Source organism: Canis lupus, chromosome 7 (assembly GCF_011100685.1).
Source record: "Canis lupus familiaris isolate Mischka breed German Shepherd chromosome 7, alternate assembly UU_Cfam_GSD_1.0, whole genome shotgun sequence".
Classification (NCBI taxonomy): Eukaryota; Metazoa; Chordata; class Mammalia; order Carnivora; family Canidae; genus Canis; species Canis lupus.
Window position 1 is genome coordinate 13,401,166 of NC_049228.1, and position 27,194 is coordinate 13,428,359.

The 27,194-nt window shown below is 35.2% G+C and overlaps 2 protein-coding genes across 6 annotated transcripts in view; both read left to right on the forward strand.

Moving 5' to 3' along the window:
- The window catches only part of CEP350 (centrosomal protein 350), a 153,597-nt gene that overhangs the window by 8,296 nt on the left and 118,107 nt on the right, over positions 1-27,194 (forward strand). For 3 of the 4 annotated variants that reach the window (XM_038542170.1, XM_038542172.1, XM_038542173.1), the window contains exons 2-5: positions 20,858-20,943; positions 21,939-21,985; positions 23,871-23,985; positions 25,012-25,171. In XM_038542170.1, the coding sequence (XP_038398098.1) occupies positions 20,871-20,943; positions 21,939-21,985; positions 23,871-23,985; positions 25,012-25,171 (395 nt within the window). In that variant the 5' untranslated portion in view covers positions 20,858-20,870. The remainder of the gene's footprint in view (positions 1-20,857; positions 20,944-21,938; positions 21,986-23,870; positions 23,986-25,011; positions 25,172-27,194) is intronic. The other variant, XM_038542171.1, reaches the window with a different exon arrangement.
- On the forward strand, positions 14,368-16,782 carry LOC102153143 (SREBP regulating gene protein). 2 transcript variants are annotated; one of them, XM_038542175.1, is made up of 2 exons: positions 14,368-14,541; positions 14,699-16,782. In XM_038542175.1, exons 1-2 carry the CDS (start codon positions 14,368-14,370, stop codon positions 15,050-15,052), a joined length of 528 nt encoding a protein of 175 aa, XP_038398103.1. In that variant the 3' UTR covers positions 15,053-16,782. The 2 variants fall into 2 exon arrangements, with proteins under 2 accessions (XP_038398103.1, XP_038398102.1); XM_038542174.1 differs by having other exon boundaries at positions 14,376-16,782.

The window sequence follows — 27,194 nt, forward strand, 5'->3', positions numbered from 1 at the left end:
TCGAGTCCCATGTCAGGCTCCCTGCATGGAGACTGCTTCTCCCTCTGCCTGTGTCTCTGCATCTCTCTCTGTGTGTGTCTCTCATGAATAAATAAATAAAATCTTTTAAAAAAATAATCCCCTTCACCTACTTCACCCATCCATTTGTTCTCCATAGTTGAGTCTGTTTTTTGGTTTGTCTCCTTTTTTCTTTGTTCGTTTGATGTTGTTTCTTAAATTCCACATATGAGTGAAATCATATGGTATTCATCTTTCTCTGACATCACTTAGCATTATACTCTCTAGTTCCATCCAAGTTGTTGCAGGTGGCAAGATTTCATTCTTTTTCATGGCTGACTAATGTTCTATTGTGGGCGAATGTGTGTGCGCACACCTCTCCCCCCCACACCCATATCTTTTTTATCCATTCATCTATCAGTAGAAATTTGGGCTGCTTCCATGTTTTGGTGATTGTAAATAATGCTACTATAAACATAGGAGTGCATATATCTTTCAGATTAGTGTTTTTGTATTCTTTGGGTAAATAACCAGTAGTGGAATTATTGGATGGATCATATGGTAGTTCTACTTTTAATTTTTGGAGGAACCTCCATACTGTTTTCCACAGTAGCTGTACCAGTTTGCATTCCCACCAACAGTACAGTGAGGGTTCTTTTTTTCCACATCCTCACCAACACTTGTGTCTTGTTTTAATTTTTGCCATTCTGACAGGTATGAAGTGATATCTCCTTGTGGTTTTGGTTTGCATTTTCCTGATGATGAGTGCATCTTTTTATGTGTCTGTTGGCCATCTGTGTGTCTTCTTTGTAGAAATATCTGGTTCATGTCTTCTCATTCTTTATTTTAATTTTTTAATAATTTTTTTTTAGAAAGAGAGGAAGGAAAAGGGGGCAGAAACAGAGGGAGAGAGAGAATCTTAAGCAGGCTCTATACCCAGTTGGAGTCTGATGCTGGGCTCAGTCTTACAACCTGGGGGTCATGACCTGAGCAGAAATTAAGAGTTGGACACTCAGTGGACTGAGCCACCCAGGAGTCCCTTCTTCTGCCCATTTTTAAATTATTTGTTTCTTGTGTGTATTGAGTTGTATAAGTTCTTTTTATATTTTGGATGCTGACCCTTTTTTTGAATATATCATTTGCAAATACCTTCTCTCATTCAGTAAGTTGTCTTTTAGTTTTGATGGTTGTTTCCTTAGCTGTGCAGAAGCTTTTTATTTTGGTGAGTCCCAATAGTTTGTTTTTGTTTCTCTTGCCTTAGAAGACCTACCTACTAAAATATTGCTATGGCTGATTACTCCTTGTGCTCTCTTCTAGGATTTTTATGGTTTCAGGTCTCATGTTTAGGCCTTAATGCATTTTGAGTTTTTATTTTTGTGTATAGTATAAGAGAGTGATCCAGTTTTTTTTTTTCTTTTGCATGTAGCTGTCTAGTTTTCCCACTGCCATTTTTTGAAGAGCCAAAAGATATTGCATATCCTTGTTGAAGATTAACTGACCGTGCAGTTGAAGTGTTGGGTTTTTTTGTTTGTTTTTTTAGGTTTTCTATTCCGTTCTATTGATCTGTGTGTCAGTTTTTGCATATTGCATATCCTTGTTGAAGATTAATTGACCGTGCAGTTGAAGTGTTGGGTTTTTTTGTTTGTTTTTTTTTAGGTTTTCTATTCTGTTCTATTGATCTGTGTGTCAGTTTTTGTGCTAGTACCAAACTGTTTTGATTACTACAGCTCTCTAATATATCTTGAAATCTGGGATTGTGATAACTCTACTTTTGTTCTTTTTTGAGATTGCTTTGCCCATTTGGGTTTTTTTGTGGTTTCATACAAATTTTAGCATTATTTGTTCTAGTTTTGAAAAATACTGCTGGTATTTTGATGGAGATTTCATTCAATCTGTAGATTGCTTCTGGTGCATAGGCATTCTAACAGTGTTTGTCCTTCCAATCCATGAACATGGAATATCTTTCCATTTGTTTGTGTCATCTTCAGTTTCTTTCATCAGTGTTTTATAGTTTTTAGAGGACAGGTCTTTCACCTTAATTTCATTCCTAGGTGTTTTATTATTTTTGTTGCAATTTTAAATGGGATTGTTTTCTTAATTTCTTTTCTGCTGCTTCATTATTATTGCATAGGAATGCAACAGATTTCTGTACAACAGATTTTATATCATGTGACCTTACTGAATTCATTTATCAGTTCTAATAGTTTTTTGGTGGTATCCTTAGCGTTTTCTATATATGGTATAATGTCGTCTGCAAATAGTGAAAGTTTTATTTCTTCCTTACCAACTTGGGTGCCTTTTATTTCTTTTTCTTGTATAATTGCTGTGGCTAGGACTTCGAGTGAGAAGTCCGGTCCTAGTCCAGTGAGAAGGTGAGAGTTCCTTGTTTTGTTCCTGATCTTAGAGGAAGAGCTCTTGGTTTGTCTCATTGAGTATGATATTAGCTGTGATTTTTTTCATATGTGGCCTTTATTATATTGAGGTATGTTCCCTGTAAACCTACTTAATTGAGGGTTTTGATAACATGGATATTTCTGATGAATGGATATTGTACTTTGTCTAATGCTTTTTCTGCATTTCTTGAAATAATCATGGCTTTTATCCTTTCTCTTGTTGATGTGCTGTACCACATTGATTTGTGAATATTGAACCACCCTTGCATCCCAGGAATAAATCCTGCTTGGTTATGGTGAATGATTTTTTTTAATGTATTGTTGGATCCAGTTTGTCAGTATTTTGTTGAGGATTTTTGCCTCTGTGTTCATCAGAGATATTGACCTTGTAGTTCTCTCTCTTTTTGTAGTATCTTTATCTGGTTTTGGCATCAAATGTAATGGTAGCCTCATAGAATGAATTTGGAAGTTTTCCTTCCTCTTTTATTTTTTGGAATAGTTGAGAAGAATAGGTATTAACTCTTCTTTGAATGATTGGTAGAATTCAGCTGTGAAGCCATGTGGTTCTGGACATTTGTTTGTTGGGAATTTTTTTTTTTTTTTTTTGATAACTGGTAACAATTTCATTGCTGGTAATCGATCTGTTCAAATTTTCTGTTTCTTCCTGATTCAGTTTTGAGAAGTTATAGGTTCTAGGAATTTATACCTTCTAGGTTGTCTGATTTGTTGGCATAACATTCTCTTAGAATCCTTTATAGTTCTGGGGTTGGTTGGTATTTCTCCTCTTTCATTTGTGATTTTATTTGAGTCCTCTCTCTTTTTTTTTTTTAAATAAGTCTGGCTAAAGGTTTATCAGTTTCGTTGATCTTTTCAAAGAACCAGCTCCTAGCTTTATTGATCTGCCCTATTGCCATTTTTGGTTTCTATTTCGTTTATTTCTGCTCTCTTCTCTTTTATTGCCTTCATTCAATTGATTTCAGATTGTGTTTGTTGTTCTTTTTATATCTCCTTTAGGTGCCAGGTTAGGTTGTTTGAAATTCTTGATTCTTGCAATAGGCCTCTGTTGCTTTGTACTTCCTTCTTAGAATACGTTTTGTTGCATCCCAAAGATTTTGGACCATTGTGTTTTTTTATGCATTTTTAAATTTCCTCTTTGATTTCTTGGCTGAGTCATTTAGTTTTTAGTAGCATGTTATTTAACTTCCATGTATTTGTGTTTTTTCCAGATTTTTTCTTGTGGTTGATTTCTAGTTTCCTAACATTGTGGTTGGAAAAGATGCATGATATGGAAGATTTAAATCTTTTTTTTTTTTTTTTTGGAAGATTTAAATCTATTTATTTATTTACTTAAAATAACAAATCCATACTAAAATAAATAAATAATATTTTTTAACGAAAGATAATTATATTTTCCAAAATAAAAAGGTTTAGTGAAAGGAGTGACATTGTTTGACATTTTTCACATCTTTTTAATGTCTAGCTTAATAAAAGACATCTGGGTTCTCATATCTCCTTCTGTATTCAATCTGTTGTGGTATTACATGTCATGTAGTATACGTATACGTTCTCAGAATGAAACTGAGACTATAGTGTATGTTCTCAGAATGAAAATGAAAAAGAGGAATTATGTCTTAATGTTATGGAAATAGTTTTGATTTCAAAGACTCCTCCTGAAAGGTAGGCCATCAGAGATCCCTGGAGCATGGTTGGGATTGGTGGTATAGATTATAAATTTAGAGTAGAATAAGACTTTAGAAGACATATAGTTATAATCACCTCTCATGGATATTTCTGGCTTGTACATCTGAACTGTGATAGGGAATACCTCAAGTTTGTTTTTTGGGAATAATCATCAGTTGGCTTTTGGAGATGTTGAATAAGATGTGCCTTTGAGGTTCTGAATAAGCAGCTTGATGTGTGGGTTAGCATGTTAGAGATATGGGCCAGAGTTTGGCAGTCTTTGGCATATACATGGTATTTGAAGCCTTGGGCATAGTGACATCCCCCAGAGTAGAGTGTTAGAAAAGAGCCCATGGTCAAACCTGCTTGAACCTCTAGATTTAAGAGAGAAGGACTAGCTAGCAGAGAAGACTAATAAGAGAACTAGAGAGAAGATGGAAAACCTAGAGTGTAGTATATGGAAGTCAAGGGAAATGAGTGTTTAAGAGAGTAGTTAACTGTGATGAATGCTGCCAAGAGGCCAAGCAAGATGAGGACTTTTTATTTGGAAATGCCTGGGGGCACCTGGGTGGCTCAGTCCAGGCTAAGCATCCAGCTCTTGATCTCAGCTCAGGTCTTGATCTTAGGGTCATGAGTTCAAGCCCTGTGTTAGGAGAAAAAAAATGCAATTGCCCATTAGCTTGAGAGATGAAGAAATCTTTGGTGATTTTAGTGAGAGCTGTTGTGGAGAGATGGGGATGCCAGCCACACTGGAATTGCTTGAAGAGTGAGTGAAAAGTATCACCAAAAAGAGACTGAGTGTATTTAGTCAACTTTTTTGAGAACTTTGTAAAGGAAAAAAAGAGCAGTAGTGGAGAAGGGTGCTGGGTTACGGGACTTTGGTGTTGTTTAAGTAAGAAGATTAAGTGTAAATGCTGATAGGAAGAATCTTGGTGAGAGGTGGAGGCTAGAGATCACATTAAGGAAAATGTAATTGATAATTGAAGTTTCTTGAAAGAACTTGGAGGTGGGGAGATCTTAAAATAGATGAAGTGTTCGTATGGCTCCTTTCCTCTAAAAGTTACTTTTTGTGTTTTTTTCCGCATGCTCCCTCTTGATGAACTCTTAGCCTGCGTAAGTAGGGAAGTTAAATGGTAAATATAGTTCTTTTAAATTTCTTGACTATCGTTATTTTCCTCTGAGACTTTGTGGTTCCCATGAGGTATTTGCATGATACTTTGAAGTGTGGGCTTCAAGTAAATAGTTTTTGCTATCAAGTAAATAGTTTTTTTTTTTTTTAAGTTGCATACTTATTTGGTAGAAGGTGCGTCTGCTTTTTATATGTTTCATCTTAATCAGATTCTTTTATGTCATTTTTATAGCTTTATTGAAATTCTGTTTCTGTTTTCTTTTGGCAAGATAGAGTCATCCTTAGCTAACTTTTGGAAGTTGATTATTGTTTTGAGTTTTTCATAATTTGTGTGATGTAAATAGAACCATGTCAAATATAATTTCTTTTTTAGTCCTTGTGATATTTGACTTTGGTCTGAACAAAGCAGCATTGTTCATTTATGCTTTGACTTTTGCATGAAACAACTTGTTTCTCTACAAGATGCTAGTTAAACTCACTGTAAAATGGACACTAGAATGAATTGAGTCACTTAAATGAGTAATAAAAGTAGTCTTAAGTTTGGGGCGCCTGGGTGGCTCAGTTGGTTAAATGTCTGACCCTTGACTTTGGCTCAGGTCGTGTTCCTCGGGGTTGTGAGATCAAGCCCTGTGTCAGAACCTGTGCTGGGCATGAGCCTGCTTGGGATTCTTTCTCTCCCTCCCCTCCTCCCCCTGCCTTCTGTCCAATTAAAAAAAAGTGTTCTTAATTTTTCTGAAATTTAAGAAGGTTGCAGTATAGTAAGGAGACAAAATGAAATGGAATGACATAGATTCTGTTATTGGTTTCTCAAAACTGTGGTCATAAGAGAGGAGTGGCCAATAATTGATCCTTTAAAAACAAATAAGGTTGGAGAACTCCCATGATGTTGTTCCTTTCCTTCTCCAGCTTCATCTCTTGACATTTTTTTTCTTTCCAACACATGGGACTTTTTGGTTTCTTAAAATGTGTCATGTCTTTTTTGTCTCAGGATTGTTCCACATATTGTTCCTACTGCCTGGAAAGTTCTTTCTTGACTATTCGTGTTTATCCTTTAGATCTTGATTTAATGACACCTTCCAGATTAGATGAATTTCCTTTTATTGCATGCCTCTATGGCATTTCCATTTTTCCCCCTTAATTATTTTCATCCCATTTGTAATATTTGTTGAATATCAACCTTTTGAATAAACCTTTAGATTTCTTTAGAGTGGGGGCCATGTTTCTCTTCACTGCTCTATCCCTGGTTTTCATTCCTACAACATACATGGCACTCAGCAGATTGAGGGAAAGGTTTTTCATGAGTGTGGAAGAATACCGTCTGGTGCAACACCAAGGAAGTTGATGCAACATCTTACCTGCCCTGTTTAGAATGGAAGGTGGAATAAAATGCTGTATCTGTAGACATTTGTGAGGAAGCACTGTCCTTTCTGGAGAGTTTGAAAAACAGTCAACGTGTGGGTTAAATGAGTATTCTCTAAAGTTAAAGTGGATTGAAGTTAATGGAACAGAGGTTCTAAAGATGATAGAATTGAGGTGAGAAAGCCTAGTGCCTGGTGATGAAATTATGAAAGAGAATAGGGGATAATGATGGGGGCTGAGTTTGAAAGAGAGGCATCATATGGATGCCTTTTAGAAGCTTACAGAGTATTGAGAGATCTAGATTTAATTTCTGCATCTGTCACTGAATGACTTTGGACTATGTCCATAGTCTTTCTGATACTGTTTCTTCATCACTAAAATAGCTATATAAATACCCCCCCACACACACACATTTAAAATACTTCACATAAAAAACTCATTTGTTTTTAAGAACATTAACAAGAGAGAAAGAAAAGTAGAAAAAGATACGGAGCAGAGTGTTTGGTGGGGAGGTAGTATTTTTGGTTCTATGCAATTGAATGTTTAGTGTTTTTATAAACAAAGGAAAAAATTGTTAAAGGCCCCCAAAAGCCCATGGCTGTTCTGTTACATACACCCCACTGAGAAAAAGAGCACCAGGAAAAGAGCAGAAGTGGACAAGAGAAACCCAAGAGTGGAGCCAGGTCCAGATGAGGGCAATTTTCCTGAGCAATATGCTCTTAGAAGTCACAGAGAGGAAAATACTCTTTTTTTTGCCAGAAAAGCAGTGGGAAGAAATAGGAGGGGGGGAAGAGGGTAAATAAGGATTTCCGTGCATAGGGGAAAGGGTAGGGGGTGGTGTATTATGGACTTTTCTCCTACCCTATAGCCTCAACATATAAGTGAAGGGTGGCAAAGAAGAGTAAAGATTTCCATTTGCATTGAACAGAGCTTTAGGCTAAGGGGAGGAGTAAAAGGCAAATAAGGAAGAGGATTCTGGGTTGTGATGGAGACTGAAAATAAGGTGGAAAACAATACAGTTCTTGGTCCACAGAGAAGGAACACAGAAAATGGTAGGTAGGATGATTAACTATTAACTGCCTTCATGGTCACCATAGAGGTCTGTAACTTAAGCTTCTGGCTTAAAGATATTTTTTTTTTTTTTGCTCTCAAGTGTTCTGGAACTTCAGAAAAGAGATGGTCTTAGGTGGTTGGGGAATAGGATTAGTTCTTTCCATTGATGCTCATCTTTATGGAATCATAAAATGTTTTTGGAAGTTTCAGGCCTCAAAGAGTAGAATTGAAAATAATCTCTAGAGCTGCAGTTCTGAAAGCTGGCATTATACTGGGATCCCTGTAGACCTTTAAAAATACAGGTTTTGGAAAAAAAAAATACAGGTTTTGGGCCTCTCCTCAAACCTACTGATTGACTGTCTTGGGGGTGGAGCCTCAGCGTTTCAGTTTTTAACGTTATCCAGGTGATTCTCCTCCTAGAGTTGGTTGAGAAAGTAGCTCAGGAGACAAGAACTCTGTAGCTGCTTGGAGGAGGGCATTAAGTAGCTACTCTCAAAGTCATTTGCAGTGGGAATGATTGGGAATGTATATCTGGGTGATTTGGGAAAGAATTATTTTTATAGGCTTGAAGACTAGCTACAGAGGATAAGTAGAGGGAGTAATGATTTTAAAATATTGTATTTAAAAGCTGTTTAAATACAAAGAATGTTTTCCGAGTGCCTCTGTTTGCTATGGATTAAACAGTGATGATGACTTTATGAGTAAAGGTACATATTACACTGACATGTTAAGACCAATATTTTGTACATTATCTTTAATAGTCATTCGCATTATGTGCCTACATTTTTAAAAAAGAAACCAAATATATTATCATCATATGTTTAAATAAATGTGTATTTGTGTGTATGTGTGTTGTGTATCTCATTCATTTCAGTAATGGTCTTTTTGAGTTTTGAGAGATTATGTTGTAGGTTTATTCATACCTTTTTTCAGATTTAGAGAAATTAATCGTAAGTACGTTTAGTATAAATATGAATAGTAGATATAAAAATAGGGAAACCAAGGTGAGAAAGGGAGGAGAGGAAGTCAGATAAGAGATTAATATGGAAAACAGGAAAGGAGTAAGATGGAAAAATATAGAAGAAAATGGGAGATAAATGGGGAAAAGGGAAAATATACTACTAATATTTGAAGAGAATATAACAGATTTGTTTTTTAGTGAATGAATATAGATGTTTCTCTAATTTTAAGCAGATTTTAACACTCTACTAGTGAGTGAAAGAACCAGATATGATAATAGAGAAAAGTATTAGGAAGCCCATTTTTCCCTTTCAGCTCACTTTAGATTTTAAAAGGAATGTTATAGTATGGGTTTTAAGAGAAAGAATATGTTGTTTACTGATTGAATTAATCAAATATGATTTAGGACACTGTGCCTAGATTTCTAATTCCATTTCATTCAATTTCTGTGTTAGGATTCTGGCTTCTTACTGTCCATTAGAGACTCTTGACATCTTGGAATCTTTGGTCACTAGATTTTACTATAAGTCAGAGTTCAGGTGTGTTGAAGATAGCACTCAGCAATATCACAATATTTCCAGAATCAGGGAATGTGATTGCTAACAAAGTATTCTTTTTTTTTTTTTTTTAATTATTTATTCATTCATGAGAGACATAGAGAGAGAGGCAGAGACAGGCAGAAGGAGAGGCAGGCTCCCTTCGGGCAGGAGAGTCTGATACAGGACTCGATCCCAGGACCTCGGGATCATGCCCTGAGCCAAAGGCAGACGCTCAACCGCTGAGTCACCCAGGTGTCCCACTAACAAAGTATTCTTAATAAAGTAGATGTGTTTGTCAAGTTGTAGCCTGGTAGTTAATGGTACCCCTCTGTTCATTCCCACAAAGATTGTTCAGATGGGGCCATCTCATTCCCCCTCTGAGAAACACTAAGACTTTATATGAGGTTGAAGCCATGGGTCTAGTGATTAATCTTTGCACTGGGTGAGTAGCTGGGAGAAATGTCTTCCCTTTCTGAGTAGTTTCTGCTTTTCATGGGCTCTACAGGGTAATGTATAACTGCTCCACTTTAACTGCTCCTTACTTTGTTCATGTCCAGAGTGAATAAATGCACTTCCAATACGGTTTACATAATTCTTGTACTTTTTTTTTTAACCTAATCATAGTAAGGCTTTTACTTGGTTTTATAGACAAAGCAAAAGCATTATGTTTTGCTTCCATCATCTGATTGATTCCATATTAATGATATGCTTTTAGCAAATGACTCCCACTGTTTACATATCATGTATTTAGTTTATTATATGGTCACCTGTAGCCCTCTTCTTTACACTGTTATTATCAGCAAGGGCAATTATGCTTGTGTGGCTTGTAGTTTATTTTACCATATATTCTTGTAGGCTACTTGCAAAATAGTATATGGATTTTGTTCCCTTGTTTTACATTTCTTTTTTTTTTTTTTCTTTTTTTCCTGGTTTCCTTGTCTAGTGATGTTTGTTAATCGTGTTACTTTTTCTTTCTTGTGAGTAGTTTTCCAGCCTGGCTTTTTAAACCATCTCTTCTGCTTCTCTGATCATGTTTCTTGTTATTTCGGTTGATTTAACCCACTCCTTTCTCTGGTTGTCCTTTTACTGGCAGCTTTGCCTTTGATTCCTCTATTCTTTTCTGTTTAAGTTAAAATTATAACAAGCTTTCAACGTTGCCATTTGTTTTTCTGTTCATAGAAGGTCTCTTTTGATGGGAGGATAAATAAGATATAGTCCTTAAGGACCATACAGCATTGTGGAGAGACTGATAGACATGTGGTATTTGTAACTTTATAATTTTACCACATTGTATACTATTTGTTGATATGCGTGTCACTACATTGTGAGCATTAAATGCTCAAGGAATGTTCATTGAAGAAATGAATGAATGATGTTTGTGTGTGTCTAATGGTAAGGGCTCTAAAAAGTTAACAGTGCTATTGGGGAAATATATGATGTGGTAATTCTGTTAAGGAACAGTGGGAAAAGATTTATAGTAGATGGCATTAACATTTGGACTTGAAGAATATTATTGCCAGAGAAAATTTAGGAAAAGAAGATATGGAGGGTAATGAAAATTTCTGCATGTTTAGGGAATGCACTCTAGCTATGGCTTTTTTGACAAGAACAACTGGTATACAGTGAAGATAACAAAGAGGCCAACACTGTAAATTAAGGTTGTGAAGGTTTCCAAGTTCTGTCATGCTAAGGAATTTGGAATTTTATCCCATAGGTAATAGTCTTTGGAGAGCTATAAAAGCAGAATTGCTGGGTTCTGTTTTTAGAAAGATAATTGTGATTGTAGTATGGAGAATAGATTAGGAGCAGAATAATTTTGGAAGCTTTTACCACAATTTAGGCTAAAAATAATGCTCTGAACAGAGGTAAGAGGAAGAGAGAGGGGAAGAGAGAAGTTAAAAATATCTTAAAAATTTTTTTCAACATCTTTATGGAGGCTATTTTATGTATCATAACAAAGAAACGTCTTTAGGATAGTATTGACTTGTTAACTCAGTAAATGGTGGTGAGGAAGAGGCAGAAATGGCAAAGATGAACTGGATGCATGACAACCCCATTTGCTAAGAGAAAAAGAAGGAACAATTTTGAAGATAGACAATACTGAATTTGGTTCTGAACTTGATAAATTAGAATTGTAGCAGGCTTTGAAGGTAGACTATCTAATAGACTGAAAACTTGGGTCCAGAGTTCAGAGAAAGACCTAGGGCAGAAATAGGATGACTTTTAAGAAGTGATTTGAAACCAGGAAAGTGTGTGCGATTGCCTGGGAAGAAGGAGCTGTAGAAGATGGGCCTAACAATGGAACCTTTGAAAATGTTACTGTTGATGAATTGGACAAAAGTAGGGAAGCCATCAGTTAAGGAAAAAAAAATCAAGAGGGTAAGGGAAATAGGACAAATATGTTTTACTAATCCCAAGAGTAATGAGTATTTCAGAATGAAAGCTTAAAACCCCAAATGTAATAATTTTATAATACCCAACTGGAAAATTGTGTTACTACAAAGGTGTATATTAGATTTTCTGGACAGATGGACTGTCTGTATATCTGTATCTACATCTATATCCATGTATATAATGTTTAAACTTAGTTTTAAGATCTTCATAAAAACAAACATAAATCAGGAAAAATAGTTTTTTAGACTTTAGAAAGTATGGGCTTTTTGGGGTGCCTGGGTGGCTCAGTCGATTAAGCATCAGACTCTTGATTTTTGGCTCAGGTCATGAATCTGGCATTGTGAGGTCAAGCCCTGCAGTCTCCATACGCAATGTGGAGTCTGCTTGAGATTTTCTGTTTCCCTGTGCCCCTTCCCTCCCTGCTCATGCTCTTTTTCTCTCTTAAAAACAAAACAAAACAAAACTATGGACTTTTTAGTTGAAGGGCTGTTTATGAGAAAATGAATTTGAAGGATAAAGGGAAATTTTCTCACTGGATTAAAAAAATGTTTTCTGGTGGCCAGAGATAACCTCTCAAAAAACTGTCCTAGAAATTTTCTGTATTTTGTTGTTCTTTTTAAAAACAATATATTTGACACATTTTTTTCCTGTCATATATTTGAAATATATTTCACATATATTTCTCTTAATAACTTACTTCCTCCAAGTCTATGAGTTAGAGGTTTGAAATGAATGATTTCATAGGATCCTCTTTTTCTGTAGGGTTTTGTCCTTTTTTCCCGTTAAATAAAGAGAAATAAAAGGAAGTTTGTTGTAAGACTTCACAGAGGCCTCAAGGAATTCAGGGACAGAAAATGAGGTAGTGGTATTATGGGAACTGGAAAATTGTTAAGAACAAGGCCACTTTTCCCCTTTTTTTTTCAGAGGCTATGTGATCTCTCCTTTGTTTTTCTTTGATCTTCATCTTGCTTTTCATCATGATCTTTCATCTTGGCTCCTCACAGCTCATTGACTCAGTTGCTTAACATTCCATTTCAAAATTCTTAGCTCTTTTCTTGCCAGGGACTGGATGAGGCACTCCTCCAATCAGCTATAGTGGGGGTGAGGGGTTGTGGATGACAGTGGGGATGTTCTTCAGAGAGGAGCTGTGAGTGGGCAGACACACTGATTGACGTCTGTAATACATTCATACACAATTTTATTTAATAAATCTTTTGGGAACATTACATATATATGTATGTATGTATATGTAGTTGCCACACAATGTTATATTAGTTTCAGGTGTACAACATAGTGATTTTAAAGGAACATTTTAAAGGTATAATTTGCGATCAGTGTTTTGTGCTGAATAGGAAGGATTGCTATTTGTATTTTGGAAAATATTCAGAGTCCAAAGAGGACATATATGATAAGCATTGAGTTTGGGATAGTGATTCTTACTTCTGAATAGGGGGAAATGGATATGAGTAGAGGTACACGGGACTTCAGCCGAATTTCAGTAGTTTATTTCTTAAACTGAGAGGTGAGTACATAGCTGTGTATTATTATTTCTTAAATATATGCCTTATATTAAAACACAGTAAAGAAGAAAATCTACTTAGTGGATGACTAATGGTCATTTAAATTTAGACTTTGACAGATGACAAGTCTCAGAAAATAAAGCAATCTGACAGGATGTTGCAGATCTGTTAACCCTTTCCTGAATGTCAGAGATATTAACAGTATGACACTAATACAATTCATAAAATAACTTTTAAAATATCAGCTTAATGAGATGATTGAATCTAACTCTTAGAAGCATTTGTAAGAAAACCATGGCTATCTGCCATTGTAGTAGTGAAAGATGGTGACAAACTTATTACTAGATAACAGAATACTTGTATGAACATGGTATGCTGATGCCATTAGGGCTCCTGATGCAAAAATTGCCTCTGTCTCTTCTTTCTCCTTTCTATCAAACATATTGTAGGCATGTCCTAACTAATGTGGTATCTTTAAGGATATACTCCCAAGAAACTTTAACAGGTCTCTGCCAGTAGGATTAATGTTTCCTTTTGTGATATATGTACATGTATATGTACATGTATTATGGTATTGTCCAGATTGTTATATTTCTCAGTTATATATGTGTTTACTTCACCTACTAGTTTACTGGATTCCTTTCAGAATGTCATTAAGGCCAGGACTTCCCTCTCTGGAAAAAATGTACAGAGATGATAGAAAATTTTGCGTACAATTTCAGAGAGTTTATATATTCCTTGAATATCACTCATGGATCCCTAGTTTAAGAATACTTATACTAGATGGTGAGATAGATCAGGTCATTTCATCTTCCTTTTCTATAATACACAATACTTTGCAGTAGGTACTCAAAAATGTAGGTACTCAAAAAATGTTATCACAAGGTTATTGATATGCAAGTTTATTTTCCCTGTTCTTAGTCTTAACAAAGACTTATTACATTGGACTAAAAAGTTCTAACTATTTTCTGTATACAGTATACATCTTAAATAAAATGTCCCAGAAAGCTGAGAATTGAAAGGGTAGGGCAAGTGCAATAGAATAAAGCAATTCTTGCTTTATATTAATAGCATACAAAATAGAATTGAATATTAAAACATAGTTTTCTAGGGACAGTGATGGTCATTTTTTATTGAAGAAATATAAAATCCACATGACAATGTAATAGCCATGAACCTTTATGTGTTAAATAATATTATCAAACTATATAAACATGAATTTATAGAAACACGAAGAAGAGGTCACGTGGGGCGGCGCGGGGAGGCTGCCGGGAGCTGGCTGGGCTGGAGGCCGGGGGGCCGGCGCCCGCCGGGGGGATGGGGCTGCGGGCCGCCTAGGGGCCATGCCGCCCGGGCTCCGGGCCTGCCCCGCTCCGCGCCCCGGCCGCCGCGCCCCGCGTCCGCGCCGGCATGGTGAACCTGGCGGCCATGGTGTGGCGCCGGCTCCTCCGGAAGAGGTGGGTGCTCGCCCTGGTCTTCGGGCTGTCGCTCGTCTACTTCCTCAGCAGCACCTTCAAGCAGGAGGAAAGAGCAGTGAGAGATCGGAATCTCCTCCAGGTTCAAGACCACGACCAGCCCATTCCGTGGAAGGTGCAATTTCACCTGGGGAACAGCAGTCGGCCTGGCAACCAGTGCCGGAACTCCATTCAAGGGAAGCACCTCATCACGGATGAGCTAGGATACATTTGTGAAAGGAAGGATTTGCTGGTGAACGGCTGCTGTAATGTCAACGTCCCCGGCACGAAGCAGTACCGCTGTGATGGCTGCTTGCCCCATGGCTGCTGTGGTGCCTATGAGTACTGTGTGTCCTGCTGCCTGCAGCCCAGCAAGCAACTTCTCCTGGAGCGCTTCCTCAACCGCGCAGCCGTGGCATTCCAGAACCTCTTCATGGCCGTCGAAGATCACTTTGAATTGTGTCTGGCCAAATGCAGGACCTCATCCCAGAGCGTGCAGCATGAGAACACCTATAGGGACCCCATAGCCAAGTACTGCTATGGAGAAAGCCCTCCTGAGCTCTTCCCCGCGTGACAGGCACAGCAGACAACACACGAGCCACCAGGTGCCACAGGAGAACTTGTGGCCTGAAGCTACCCTCCAGCGTTCTCTAGTCCGCGTAGAAGAAGAGAGGCATCGCATGGAAGCCTTGGTTTTGACCGCCTCTTGTGCTATACTCTTTGGCCTCAGTCACCACTGGGCTCTACCCTGTGGAACTATTCTGTGAAGCAGCTTGAAAACACCAGTGCATCACATTCAAGAATAAACTACAGGCGAGCCTGCGGAGGTGCTGGTGCTCTGGGGCACTTCTACTGTTGCAGACTCCTCGAGCCCTTCACTGTAAATTTATTTATTGGACTTCTTTGGAGTAGTGGGAACATGATAATGGTTTATATAGGAAGATATCTTGCCTTAATAGTCAAATATATTCAAGGAAGTTGTTGTTGTTTTCTTGTGTCCCTGGGTTTCCTGAGTGAAGTCATCCCTTTACCCTGATAAAATGTTTGGCCTCTTTGAACATGCATGTTCTCCCAAGGTAGTTGTTTGGGTTTTGTTTTAAAAGCTCCTTCAGGAGTGGGCCCTGGACACTATATTCTGACATCTAAAATTGTCAACAACTCAAAGATACTATTCCGTTCCGGCCCTCTACCAGCCCCCTTGCAGGTGGCACCAGCTGCCCACAGGTTTTCTCATCATGGTTTTGAATGTGTTTGCATTACCTGCATGTGCGCATCCTCTGAACCAGAAATTCCAACTCCCTGTTCCGGAGGATTTTCTCATTTCCAATGCCACTGTTGAAATGATTGTGGTCTGCTCAGCCATGGTACCTGGGAGCCTCCTCCCTTCTCCTGTCATGGAAACCTGCTGTTATGGCAATTCCTAGGTGAAGAGACACCTAATAACTGGCTGTAGGCAGTCATCCTTCATTGCTTTCAGCATTGGGACATATAACAGGTTCAGACCTTCAGTTTCCTTACGACCTTTGAAGAAGAAGGCCCAAGTTTCTGTCAAGGTGCTGCTGTAAGTGAGTCACTCCTACCCTCAGTGGGGCGAGCCCGTGAACACTGGGCATGCCAGTTGTTGGGTCCACGTGCTCAACATCGAATCTCTCAGGCTCAAGGTCAAGAGTATTTGGTCCTCTGATCAAGACATTCTGCCCCTCAAGTACTATGGCTCTTTGCTCTCAGGAGACATGGACACACAGCTCTTTTCTGGAGCAAGCCCCTTACTAATCCTGGGATCAGGCCAGGTCTTTTTCATTTTTTGATTGTTCAAGCTGTTGACCTTGGAGCCAGGTACCAGTTTTACAATCCACTTTTGACATTTTTTTTCAGTAGGGTTTTTCTTTGGACCATGTTTGCCTTCCAGTATGTTTCTGCAGTATGTAGCAGTAATTCCCCATGATTTTCTCCTATTACTTGTTAAACCTTTCTTCCCAAAGGGGTTTGTCCTCCTTAAATAAGCCATCTCCGAGGGCTTTGTGGCAGTTGTTTTTTTTACTATTTTTTCCCCAAAAAATCTATGTAGTTTGCATTGGACTTTTTGGATTCTATGTGCATTCATGGTGCTAAATCAAACTTTGTATGTGAAAGAAATGTCCGTGTCTGGATGTTTTACCATCTCATTCTTTTTTGGTAATTCGAGTCTGGTATGTGTTTGTCTCATGTGAGTTGTCACTGGTATCAGCCTCTCCTTGGAGCTTATTTGAACTTTTGAGCAATGTAACAGATTTAATGTGAAAATGGCTTTATATCAAAGACTAACCCCTGCCTCTTTACAAAAAAAAAAAAAAAAGAAACACGAAGAAGAGGAGACAAAAGTAGTTTTGGTAGCTTTTGTCCGCCTCTCTTTAATTCTTGACAGATTAAGTAGGCAAAAGAGAATACACAAATGTTCAATAAATAATCCCAAAATTCCTGTATGGCTATAGAATAAAGTCATGTTGCCTATAAAACATTTAACTAGGAAGGTAGTTTCATTATTCCCTAATAAATGATCTTGAATAAGTTTTACTGTTTGACTTGGTCATCTTAAAGTGGTTGGAAAATACATTTTGGAGATTGGGATTTATAGTTTAAAGATAAGAGTTTTGACAGATTCTCTTCTTTCTATAAGGAGATTTTTTTTCAGTGTACTTTTTCCTCAATTTTTTCTATTTCTGTAGAAAATAGTGATATTTTACATATATATTCTTACATAAAGAACTGTCCTACTTAAATAGATTCTATTAATAATACTTATTAGATATGGGCTAACCAGGGATTTTGAAAGGTGAATTATTGAAAAACTGACATTTATGAGACTAGACATATTATGGAACTGAATTAAAACTGAAATTATAAACCTAAACCAGGCATGTTACCAGAAAATACTTTGAATTGATGATTGAAAAAGCATGTAAGTGCACAGCTTGGTGGAAGTCTCAATCTGAACGCACTCATGTAATTAACACCTATATCAATAATATTACCAGTACTTCAGAAGTCCTCCCTGTCCCAATTCCAGTCACCCACCCTCCTCACCACTATCCTCGCTTCTAATGCCATAGATTACTTTTGCCTGTTTGATACTTTATAAATAGAAATATACAGCATGTACACTTGTTTCTGGCATTCTTTACTTAACATGTTTGTGTTCAACTATCTTGTTACAAGCACTTGTAATTAGTTCATTTTTATTGTTAGATAGTGAATATACTCTATTTATAAGATGAAACTTTACATATATGTCACACTCCTGATAATTGGATTATTTGCATTTGACGATGATTAGCCATTAAGAGAGTTTTTATTTTGAAGTAGATAGAAATGCATTTCTTTTTACATCTACTTTGTTTTAGCCTTATCAGCATAAGTCTTTAAATTATGGACATATATATAATTTTTGATTTTTTAATCTATTTCTCCTTCTCTTTGGAAAATTGATAATTACTATATATTTTAGCATTTTAGTTTTAAAGCAAAGGGAAGTCTGTCCAAAGAAAAGTTTTGTCAAATTGTTGGCAAATCATTTAGTAATATAGAATAACTTATGTTTGTTACCGTTTTGATAGTTAGCTACACCAAAAGTATTTTTATGAGAAGGAAAGTAAAGTGAGTTAATTTTTTGAACTATTGTTGGTATCACTGATAGAAGTTTTTATAGTTGGACGAATTTTAAACTATTGGCAAATATAGTGATCTTAGTTTTTCTATCATCCCTGTATATTTTTAAAAACTTAGATTGGCATTTCCTAGAGATGTATAATTTATAACAAATTTTATTTTTAGAACATTTTTGAATTTTTAAAAAGGATTTTTAAGCAAGAAAAAAATAAAGCAAGGATTATTTACTGTAGGTGAAATTAATTCCCCTAAAAATTAATTATGCCTTCAGTTTTATATGTTTCTATTTTAGTAGGTAGGTTTTTCTTTATAATTTTTTTCAAGATTTTATTTATTTTATTTTATTTTTATTTTTTTAAAGATTTTATTTTTTTTATTTATGAGAGACACAGAGAGAGACAGAGGGAGGCAGAGACACAGGCAGAGGGAGAAGCAGGCTCCATGCAGGGAGCCTGATGTGGGACTCAATCTGGGTCTCCAGGATCACGCCCTGGGCTGAAGGCAGCTCTAAACTGCTGAGCCACCCAGGCTGCCCAAGATTTTATTTATTTTAGAGAGAAAAAGAGAGAGAGAGAGAGCACAAGCATGTGGAAGAGCAGAGGGAGAAAGAGCATCTCAAGCAGACTGTGCTGAGCACACAATAGCTCACAATGGGGCTTGATCCCACAATACCCTGAGATCATGACCCTAACTGAAAACAGGAGTCGGTGGTTTAACTGACTGAGCCACCCAGGCATCCCCTCTTTTCCTTAAATTTAAATTGGATTCTTTAATATACAACAGACTAAACTGCCTTTGCAAACACTGGTTGAAGAATATTATTTTTATCAAATGTGACAAAGGTCATATATTCATAATGTAAAGAACTCAACAAATTGATAAGAAAAACATGATCCTGGTAGGTAGATGGGCAAAGGACATGCAAAAATAGTTCACGCATGAAGAACTAAGGTTAAGATCTATGGTAGAATGTTTAGTCCTGCTAGCAATCTATTGAATTCAAGCTAAAACAACCATTTTATTCCCATTCTATCAGCAAAAGTAAACAGAATAGATATATGCTCAATATTAAAGATGTTAATGAAAACTAGTAGGCTCATTGTAAATGAAAACAGTTGTATCCAAAAAAAAAAAAACAGTTGTAAATTTTAAGTTGGAAGACAGTTTAACATTGCATGTCAAGAGCAGCATGTTCTTCACATTCTTTAGTTCAGTTAATATTATACTTTGTAGATCTTGTTCTAGATAAATAATCCAAATAAGCAAAAATTCACAGATACACAAATATGTTCATTTCAGTGTTATCTGTAATAGAAAAAATGAGACATAATATTGTACTGGTAGTCTTTTGCTATGTAACTCCAGAGAAAAAGCAATGCCTTTTGTGACCTAGACTTAAAAGTCACTCACTTCCACCACATTGGATTTGTTAAAAGTATATTGCTAAGCCCAGCCTACCTTTAATGTTAGAAAAATTAAACTCTGCTTCTTGAAGAAAGGAGTATGAGAGAATTTATGAATATATTTAAAAACTACCACAAACATCCAGCAGTTAAGTAAGACACAAAAATGAAAAATTTTTACATTTTATACAAATTAGAGTAAAAAAAGAAAATTATAAAGAATAGAAGGCACTATGCAAAATAACTTAATGATCATTTTAAGGTTTGGTGAGTAGGAATGCGTTTTACCCTCCTGTGTTTTCTAAACTTTCAGTGTTATGTGAGTTTTATAACAATAATTCTCTCTATATAGGAAAATATGACTATTATCAACTGTCTAGTCAGCATAAGCAGATTATGATCGTTCTGATTCATGATATATTTTTTCTTTTTTTATTGTGATAAAATACATAATATAAAATGGACCACCTTAATCATTTTCAGTGTATAATTTAGTGATGCTAAATACATTTATAGCATTGTGCAACTATTATCACCATCCATCTTGCATTACTTTCCATCTTACAAAGCTGAAATTCTGTACCCATTAAATAAAACCTCCTATTCCCCCCCTTTCTATCTCCTGGCAACCATTATTTTACTTTTTGTCCCTATGACTTTGACTATGCTAGCTAGGTGCCTTATATACAATGGAATCATATAGTATTTGTCTTTGTAACTGGTTTATTTCACTTAGCCAATGTCCTCAAAAGTTCATCTGTATTATAGAATATGTCAAAAATTCACTCATAATGCTGAATAATATTCCATTGTATGTATATACCACATTTTGCTTACCTTTTCATCTGTTGATGGACATTTTGGTTCCTTTCACTTTTTGACTATTGTGAATATGCTGCTATGAACATGGATGTACAAATGTCTCTTTGAGACCCTATTTTCAATTCTTTTGTGCTGTATCATATGGTTAATTCTATTTTTATTTTTTTGAGGAACTGACATACCATTTTCTATAGAGGCTGTATCGTTTTACATTCCTACAAACCGTTCAAAAGAGATCCAATTTCTCCACACCACTTGTTATTTTCTGTTGTTGTTTTTGTTTCTTTTTGATAATAACCATCCTAATTGGTGTAAGGTGGTCGTAATAGATTTCTTAATGGTTTAGTTTTCCAATGGGGGAGGAAAAAGTTATTAGATTATCAGGGCATAAAGATAACTTTTAGAGTTGACAAAGTCCTTTTCTGACTTTTATGAAAGTTAAGATAAATGAGAGTATTTTCTAATATTATAATATTGATGTTCAATGAATGCTGATGGTATGATTGTAGGTAAATTGGCAGGATGAAGAGCAGCAAATCAAAAGAGGTGCCTTTACCAAATCCAAGGAACTCTCAAAGCAAGGATACTGTTCAAGGTATGATTTGTTTTCTTTAAAGTTTAGAACTTAATGCCTTGTTTAGGTCATGTGTATAAAATTCTGGGCTAATTAATAAATGAAACCTATATGTATACTTTGATTTATAAAAAGTGGATAATTTTTAAAATTCAATTTGTTTTAAATATACAAGTTACCTTACCCTCAAAAGTGTCCTATGGTAAACTGTCTTATAAAGGAAAACATCTATTTTAAGAAGGAACCAGTGTATGTAAAATTACTTTACACAGTTTTGTGGAAATTCTGATTGTCAACAAATGGTATAATATAGCTTCTAATATAGTTTTAGACCTATAGTACACAGATAAGAAAAGGAAAAATCTCATTGAACTCTTTTTTTTTTTTTTTTGATGCATTGGAGGTTACTTTAATTTACAACATGATATATTTTGAGGTGCATTGACAACCTGTAGTACATCAGGAGGAAGATTATTTGGTTTATGAGGGATCTGGAAATCGTGTCACATGAGGACATTTGGAGGCAATGAAATTGTTTATTCTAGAGAAGGATGATTCAAGGATCTAGGTGGTTTTGTACTATTTGAAGAGCCGTTAGGTGACTAGATTTTACCTTTGTTTCTATTGGTAGATTGAAGTCTGGAGTAATTTTCTAATCTTTTCAACATCATAATGTGAAATACACTCCAATACAAAATTTTGTGTTTAGATCATTGGGGAAAACTGAGGATACTGCTTATTGTTGGAGATGTCCTATGTGGCTTTGAGGAGGGAGGTTGTCATAAGAACTAATAGGATCAGTGTCTAGTACAACTCTAAACCATATATTAGGAAGCGTGGCTTTACAGAATGGGAAAGAACCATGTTTTGGTTCGATATGATAAAGTATTGCTGAGAAATAGTTCTGCCTAAGAAAATGGTTCTCACACTTTTGAGTGCATTTAGGAGCTTATTAAAATACAGATTTTGAGAACTATTTCAGAGATTCTGATTCAGTAAATATCAATGTTCCCCAGCAGATATAACCACATCGTGGGATGCACTTTCTCAGACTAAGGCTGCTGTAAGTAGTTAGAGCTTCTATTTATTTCTTTATGGTTTAAAATTGATTTCCTGTTACGATTGAAGAGATGACATTTTTTTCTGTAGTACTTTTTTCATAGGGAAATAAAGATTTTGGTGAGAAGTACCATATATTACAAAAAATTTAAAAATAAGTTATATATTACAAAATGAACATTAATGATGACTATTAAATAGTAGAGGGATAATCAAGGTACTTCTTAGGTGTCAAGAACATTAATGCTATGGCATATAAAATATTGAAGTGACTTGTGCTATTATTCTCCTATAATAAATTTATTCATTTGGTATATTGAAGATTTAGAACAAAATGAACTTGGGAATGTGGGACTATGTCTATGTAGAAGGCTCAGAGTCAGAGAGGAAATGACAGGAACAGTTTCTTTAATGGACTAGGAGTTACCTCTTTTGTGGCACTGTTTTCTCTCAGTACTGCTGAAGACTGACTGTGGGCAACTTGTTTTCATTTGTGTTCTGTCCAGGCTTGTCTGGAGTTTAGGAATCCAAATTTGACAAGTGATACCTAGTCCCTTCAAAGGGAAATTCTTTGCTTTTTCATTTGCTCTCCAGGAAAATTACTCTTCTATATGTCCTTCTTTTGTTTTCTTTTGTATCTTACTTGAATGTGAGTCACCTATTTCTTTACTCTGTGAATATGGTATTTTCTGTCCCCTAATCTTTTGAACTAGTTTGAAAATGCATCTGGAAAAGGTGCTATAACCTAGATGTAGTCATAATGTAAGGCCAAGTACAACATTATATATTTTCTCTCCTACATGAGTATTATATATCTACAGTGTAGGAATAATTTTTATTTCCAGTTTAATTTAAAGTTAATGTAATTTATTTATTTATTTTTTCAAAAGTTAATATAATTTAGAGCTGGACTGTTAATAGTCATTTTTTCAAAAACTATTGTGTTTTTAGAAATAACTTTTAAGGATGATAAGGGGCTTGTAATATAAATACGAGAAAAAGCTTGATACAGATTATAGAGGTTTATTCCAATTTGTGAGTACATAGTGCCACAAAAATCTGAGAGAAGATAAATCAGAATTTTACAAAGTATTTACCTCTCTGTGGTAGAATTTTGATGATTTTAGTTTCATTTTTTATGCCTTTTCTGTGTTTTCCAAGTTTACTCTTGTAAGCATATAATTAGGGGAAAATGCTTTTTAAATAATTGAGAACATTGGTGGTCTTAACAGAAGTTGACTTATATTGTAAAGTGTATGGAAACCTGAGTTTTCTATCTTCTGAATTTTATCTTTATTGTGAAACTTATTTTATAGGCATAAGACTATTAAAAAGTTGTGCTTGTTTGAACAGTTCTAAATTTTAGTCCATCTGAATTGTTCTTTCCTAATTTCCCACGTAAAATGCATAGGATGTGTGACATAATGATATGTGACATATAATGTCAGAAAATGTACTGCTTTAAAAAAACTCAACAATAAAAATGTAAGTTAACAAGACAAACAGAAACGTTTTGATATTCTTCAGAATCGTTTTTGGTTTTCTTGTCCAAAAATGGGCAGCGTTGTATCACTTGTTACTATAGCTGAAGTAATAAGTAATTAAAAAACTAATATTGCAAAAAATCATCCCTGAGTTGTTTTGACTTTGGAGAAAGGTATTGGACAACATAGGTTAAATAACGTTGTAAATTGGGGTGTTTGCCTGGCTCAGTCAGCAGAGTATGCAACTCTTGATCTTAGGGTCATGAGTTCAAGCATCACATTGGACACAAAGCTTACATTTAAAAAAAGGTAAATAAAAAATTAACTATGTAAATCAATGGTAGGTAAATGATGGTGTTTATTTACGGAATTAACCCGTTTGTTGTGATGCTGTTTAAACTTTAGCTGAGACACATTGAAAACAAATTAGAAGTAGCCCCTACAAGTACAGCTGTGTTTGATTCTGTCATGGATACCAAGAAATCTTCTGCAAGTGCTACCAGAAAAATAAGTAGAAAAGGTATGTATAAAGTTACTGCCAAAGATACAAATATATTAAATATAAATTTTTGATGTTAGTTTGGTTTCACTTTAATTTCACCATCTCATATATTTGCTAGCTCTTGTCAGAGACAACACCTCATCAACATTTAGGGTTTTTTGTGTTTGGTACTAAGTAATTATGAAGCAGCCTCACATTCAGTGACTGGAGATGATGTTTTCACCATCTCTGTCTCGTTTTTTTTTAAGATTTACTTATTTTAGAGAGCTAATGAGCAAGGGCAAGAGAGGGGAAGGGCAGAAAAAGGAGGGGAGAGATTGGATCTCAATCAGACTGTCTGTTGAGCATGGAGCCCATTATGGTGCTCGATCTCACACCCTGAGATCATGACCTGAGCCGAAATCAAAAGTCAGATGCTTAACCCACTGAGCTACCAGGTGCCCCATGTTTTCACCTTTGGCAATGGGTCTTCATTGCTTTTTAGTGATGAGAATTTGATTTTAAGCCTTTGGGATTATAGAAGTCTTTAAAAAAAAATTCGTAGATCTATCAACTTTGAAATTTAGTTAGCTTCATGAGATGGATGTATTTTTAAGGGGGATTAAATCATAATTGGAATAGCTAACAGATACTGTCATAAATTGACAAAATGCAAATACTTTCTTTGGTTACCTTCATATATGTAATTCTGTGGTTTCTTAATTAGTGGGCTAAAACCTGGGGGTTAGTACTTTCCATTAAAACCATTTTTTTTCTTTTTTTTTTTTTAGCCTATGTGTCTCTTGGGTTTTAGTTGAAAATTCTTTTTTTAAGTGGGTGAGAGCCTTCTGCAAAAAAGAATTTTATATGTAGAGTTTTTCTTTTTTTGTTCAGAATAGTTTTTTCTGTATAGAGTTATTATAATAATTTAACCTGAATTTTTCCATCTATTTATATAATATCCAACTAGAGATGCCAGAAATAAGAGACACCTAAGTTATTTTCATAAATAATAGTCAAACTCAGAGGCAATAATATGTTCTTACAGATTTTCTTTTTCTTTAGATGGTAGATACCTGGATGATTCTTGGGTTAATGCTCCAACCTCCAAATCTTCTAAATCACGGAAAGAGAAATCTCGGAGTCCTCTCAGAGTTACCACCCTGGAGAGTAATGTAAAGAAAAATAACCGTGTGGAGTTTCGCGAACCTTTGGTTTCTTACAGGTTTGTGTTTAAAAATAAATTAAATTATCATATAGGATTAGCCTGTTAAGATTATAGTTTATTTTCTGAGTTTTTCGTAGTACTCTGATTCTAGTATTATTACTTTTTCATTTTCCAAAAAGATAAAGCAATAATCTTTTATATTATGAAATACTGACTTTCTACTCTTTAACAGATTAAATATCTGGCGGGGGGGGGAAGGGAGGAGGAAGAATTAGTGGCCCCAGGCTACCAATATTGTAATATGTTTTCTGTAGATAGATTACTCAGTCTCTGAAAGTATGGATTTTTTCTTTCTTAATGTCTCAGATTAGGTGTTGTGCATAATGAACATTGTATAGCTTAGTTTTCATCTTTTTTTTTTTTTTTTGGTGGTATTAATCAGTTACCTAAAGTTTCTTCCCTGTTGAGAATGTGAGTTGGTTTATTGTTTTTCACTTTGTTGTTCGTGGCTCCTTTCAGCAACTTAAACTTTCAGATAGATGTTCAGGACTAATATATGAATTCTGATAGTATGGATAATATCAAGTAATGTGTATTTTTATTAGCCGATAATTTAGGATATTCATTAAAGTTATAGAATGTTTTATTTGAGGAACATTTTACTAAATATATAAAATATGTGTTAATGGTCTCAGTATAGCAAATAGTAATAGGTAATAAACATTGGTCCTTATATTTCTTTGTTTCATTTATTAACTTTTTTAGTGTTATAAAATGTCAGTAAGTCCAGGAATTTCATGATGGTGCTAGACACTACTGGGTATATGTTTGTACTCTTAAATTTGAGAAAAAGAATTTGGGAGATGGAAGTAGATCATGAGTTCGTATCAGTTCATAATATCAATGTTTGATTTGATGCAATTTTGAAATATTTAGGTGAAAATATTCAGTAGACATTTGAAAATTTGAGCAGGAATGTGTGTGGAAAGGTCAGGGCTGGGAATATAAATTTGGGAGTTTATACTAGTTTTGAAGTGATAAAAATGGTGAAGAAGATATAGAGAGAAGGCCAGGGAATTAATCTGGGTAAAAGTTTATAGTTTAGTAAAAGGAGAAAGAAAAAATAAGAAAAATAATCAGAGTTCAGAAATCTTTAACCACACAACTATTCAGCAACTTGCCTATAAACATATCACAATTGGAATTGAAACTAAATTACTCTTTTCATATTCTAGTATTCTTTCTGCAAAGAATACTGCTTGATATTTAAAATTTTGTAAATAATGTATCTTTTAAGGTAAAAAAAAATACCCATAGGATAGCTGTGAATAGAACATCTAGCTGATTCCATCATGTAAGACTCATCTTTTAGCACCTTTTTTATGAAACCTTGCCAGATCTGTTTCTATCCCACTCTATTCTTGCAACCTATTTAGCCCTTCCTGTATGCTCTTATAATACTGTGTAACATCCTCTGCTAAAGTATATTCATCTTACTTTATATTTTGATTCATTATCTACCCATTACATTAGTTTAGGGCTGTAAAACTGTCTTATTCTCAAACATTAGCTTAATGACTGTCATTTACTAAATATTCCGTAAATATTTTTTCCTAACATTTAAAATGAAAAATTTCATATTTATAGCAAAGATGAAAGAATTGTATAATAAACACGCATATATATTCAGTAAATATTTAATGAATGAGTTAATGAAAGACTGTGAAATTACTTTTTTCCTTTTTTGGTGGCACAGATTGTGACATAATCTGTAAACTACCTTTTTGTGCTTTATTTTATTCTTTACACGTGTTAATTTTATACCTAAATCATTTTAACTATTAATTATTACGGTCTGGTAAAGGTAGTGCAAAATAACTGAATTTAGTCTTGATCTCTAGTAGAAGCTACATGAGTCAGTTCTTAGCCACCGTCTTTTTTTATTTATTTATTTTTATTTTTTTATTTTTTATTTTTTTTCAGCCACCGTCTTGTTTAATAATCAACCATTCAGAACAGGATCTAATATTTTTTGGGTCATAGTTTCCAATGAGAATTTGATAAAAACCGTAGACTATCT

Excerpts from the sequence above, each read along its gene's own strand:
- LOC102153143 (XM_038542174.1), top strand. The coding sequence starts at position 14,435 with ATGGTGAACCTGGCGGCCATGGTGTGGCGCCGGCTCCTCCGGAAGAGG.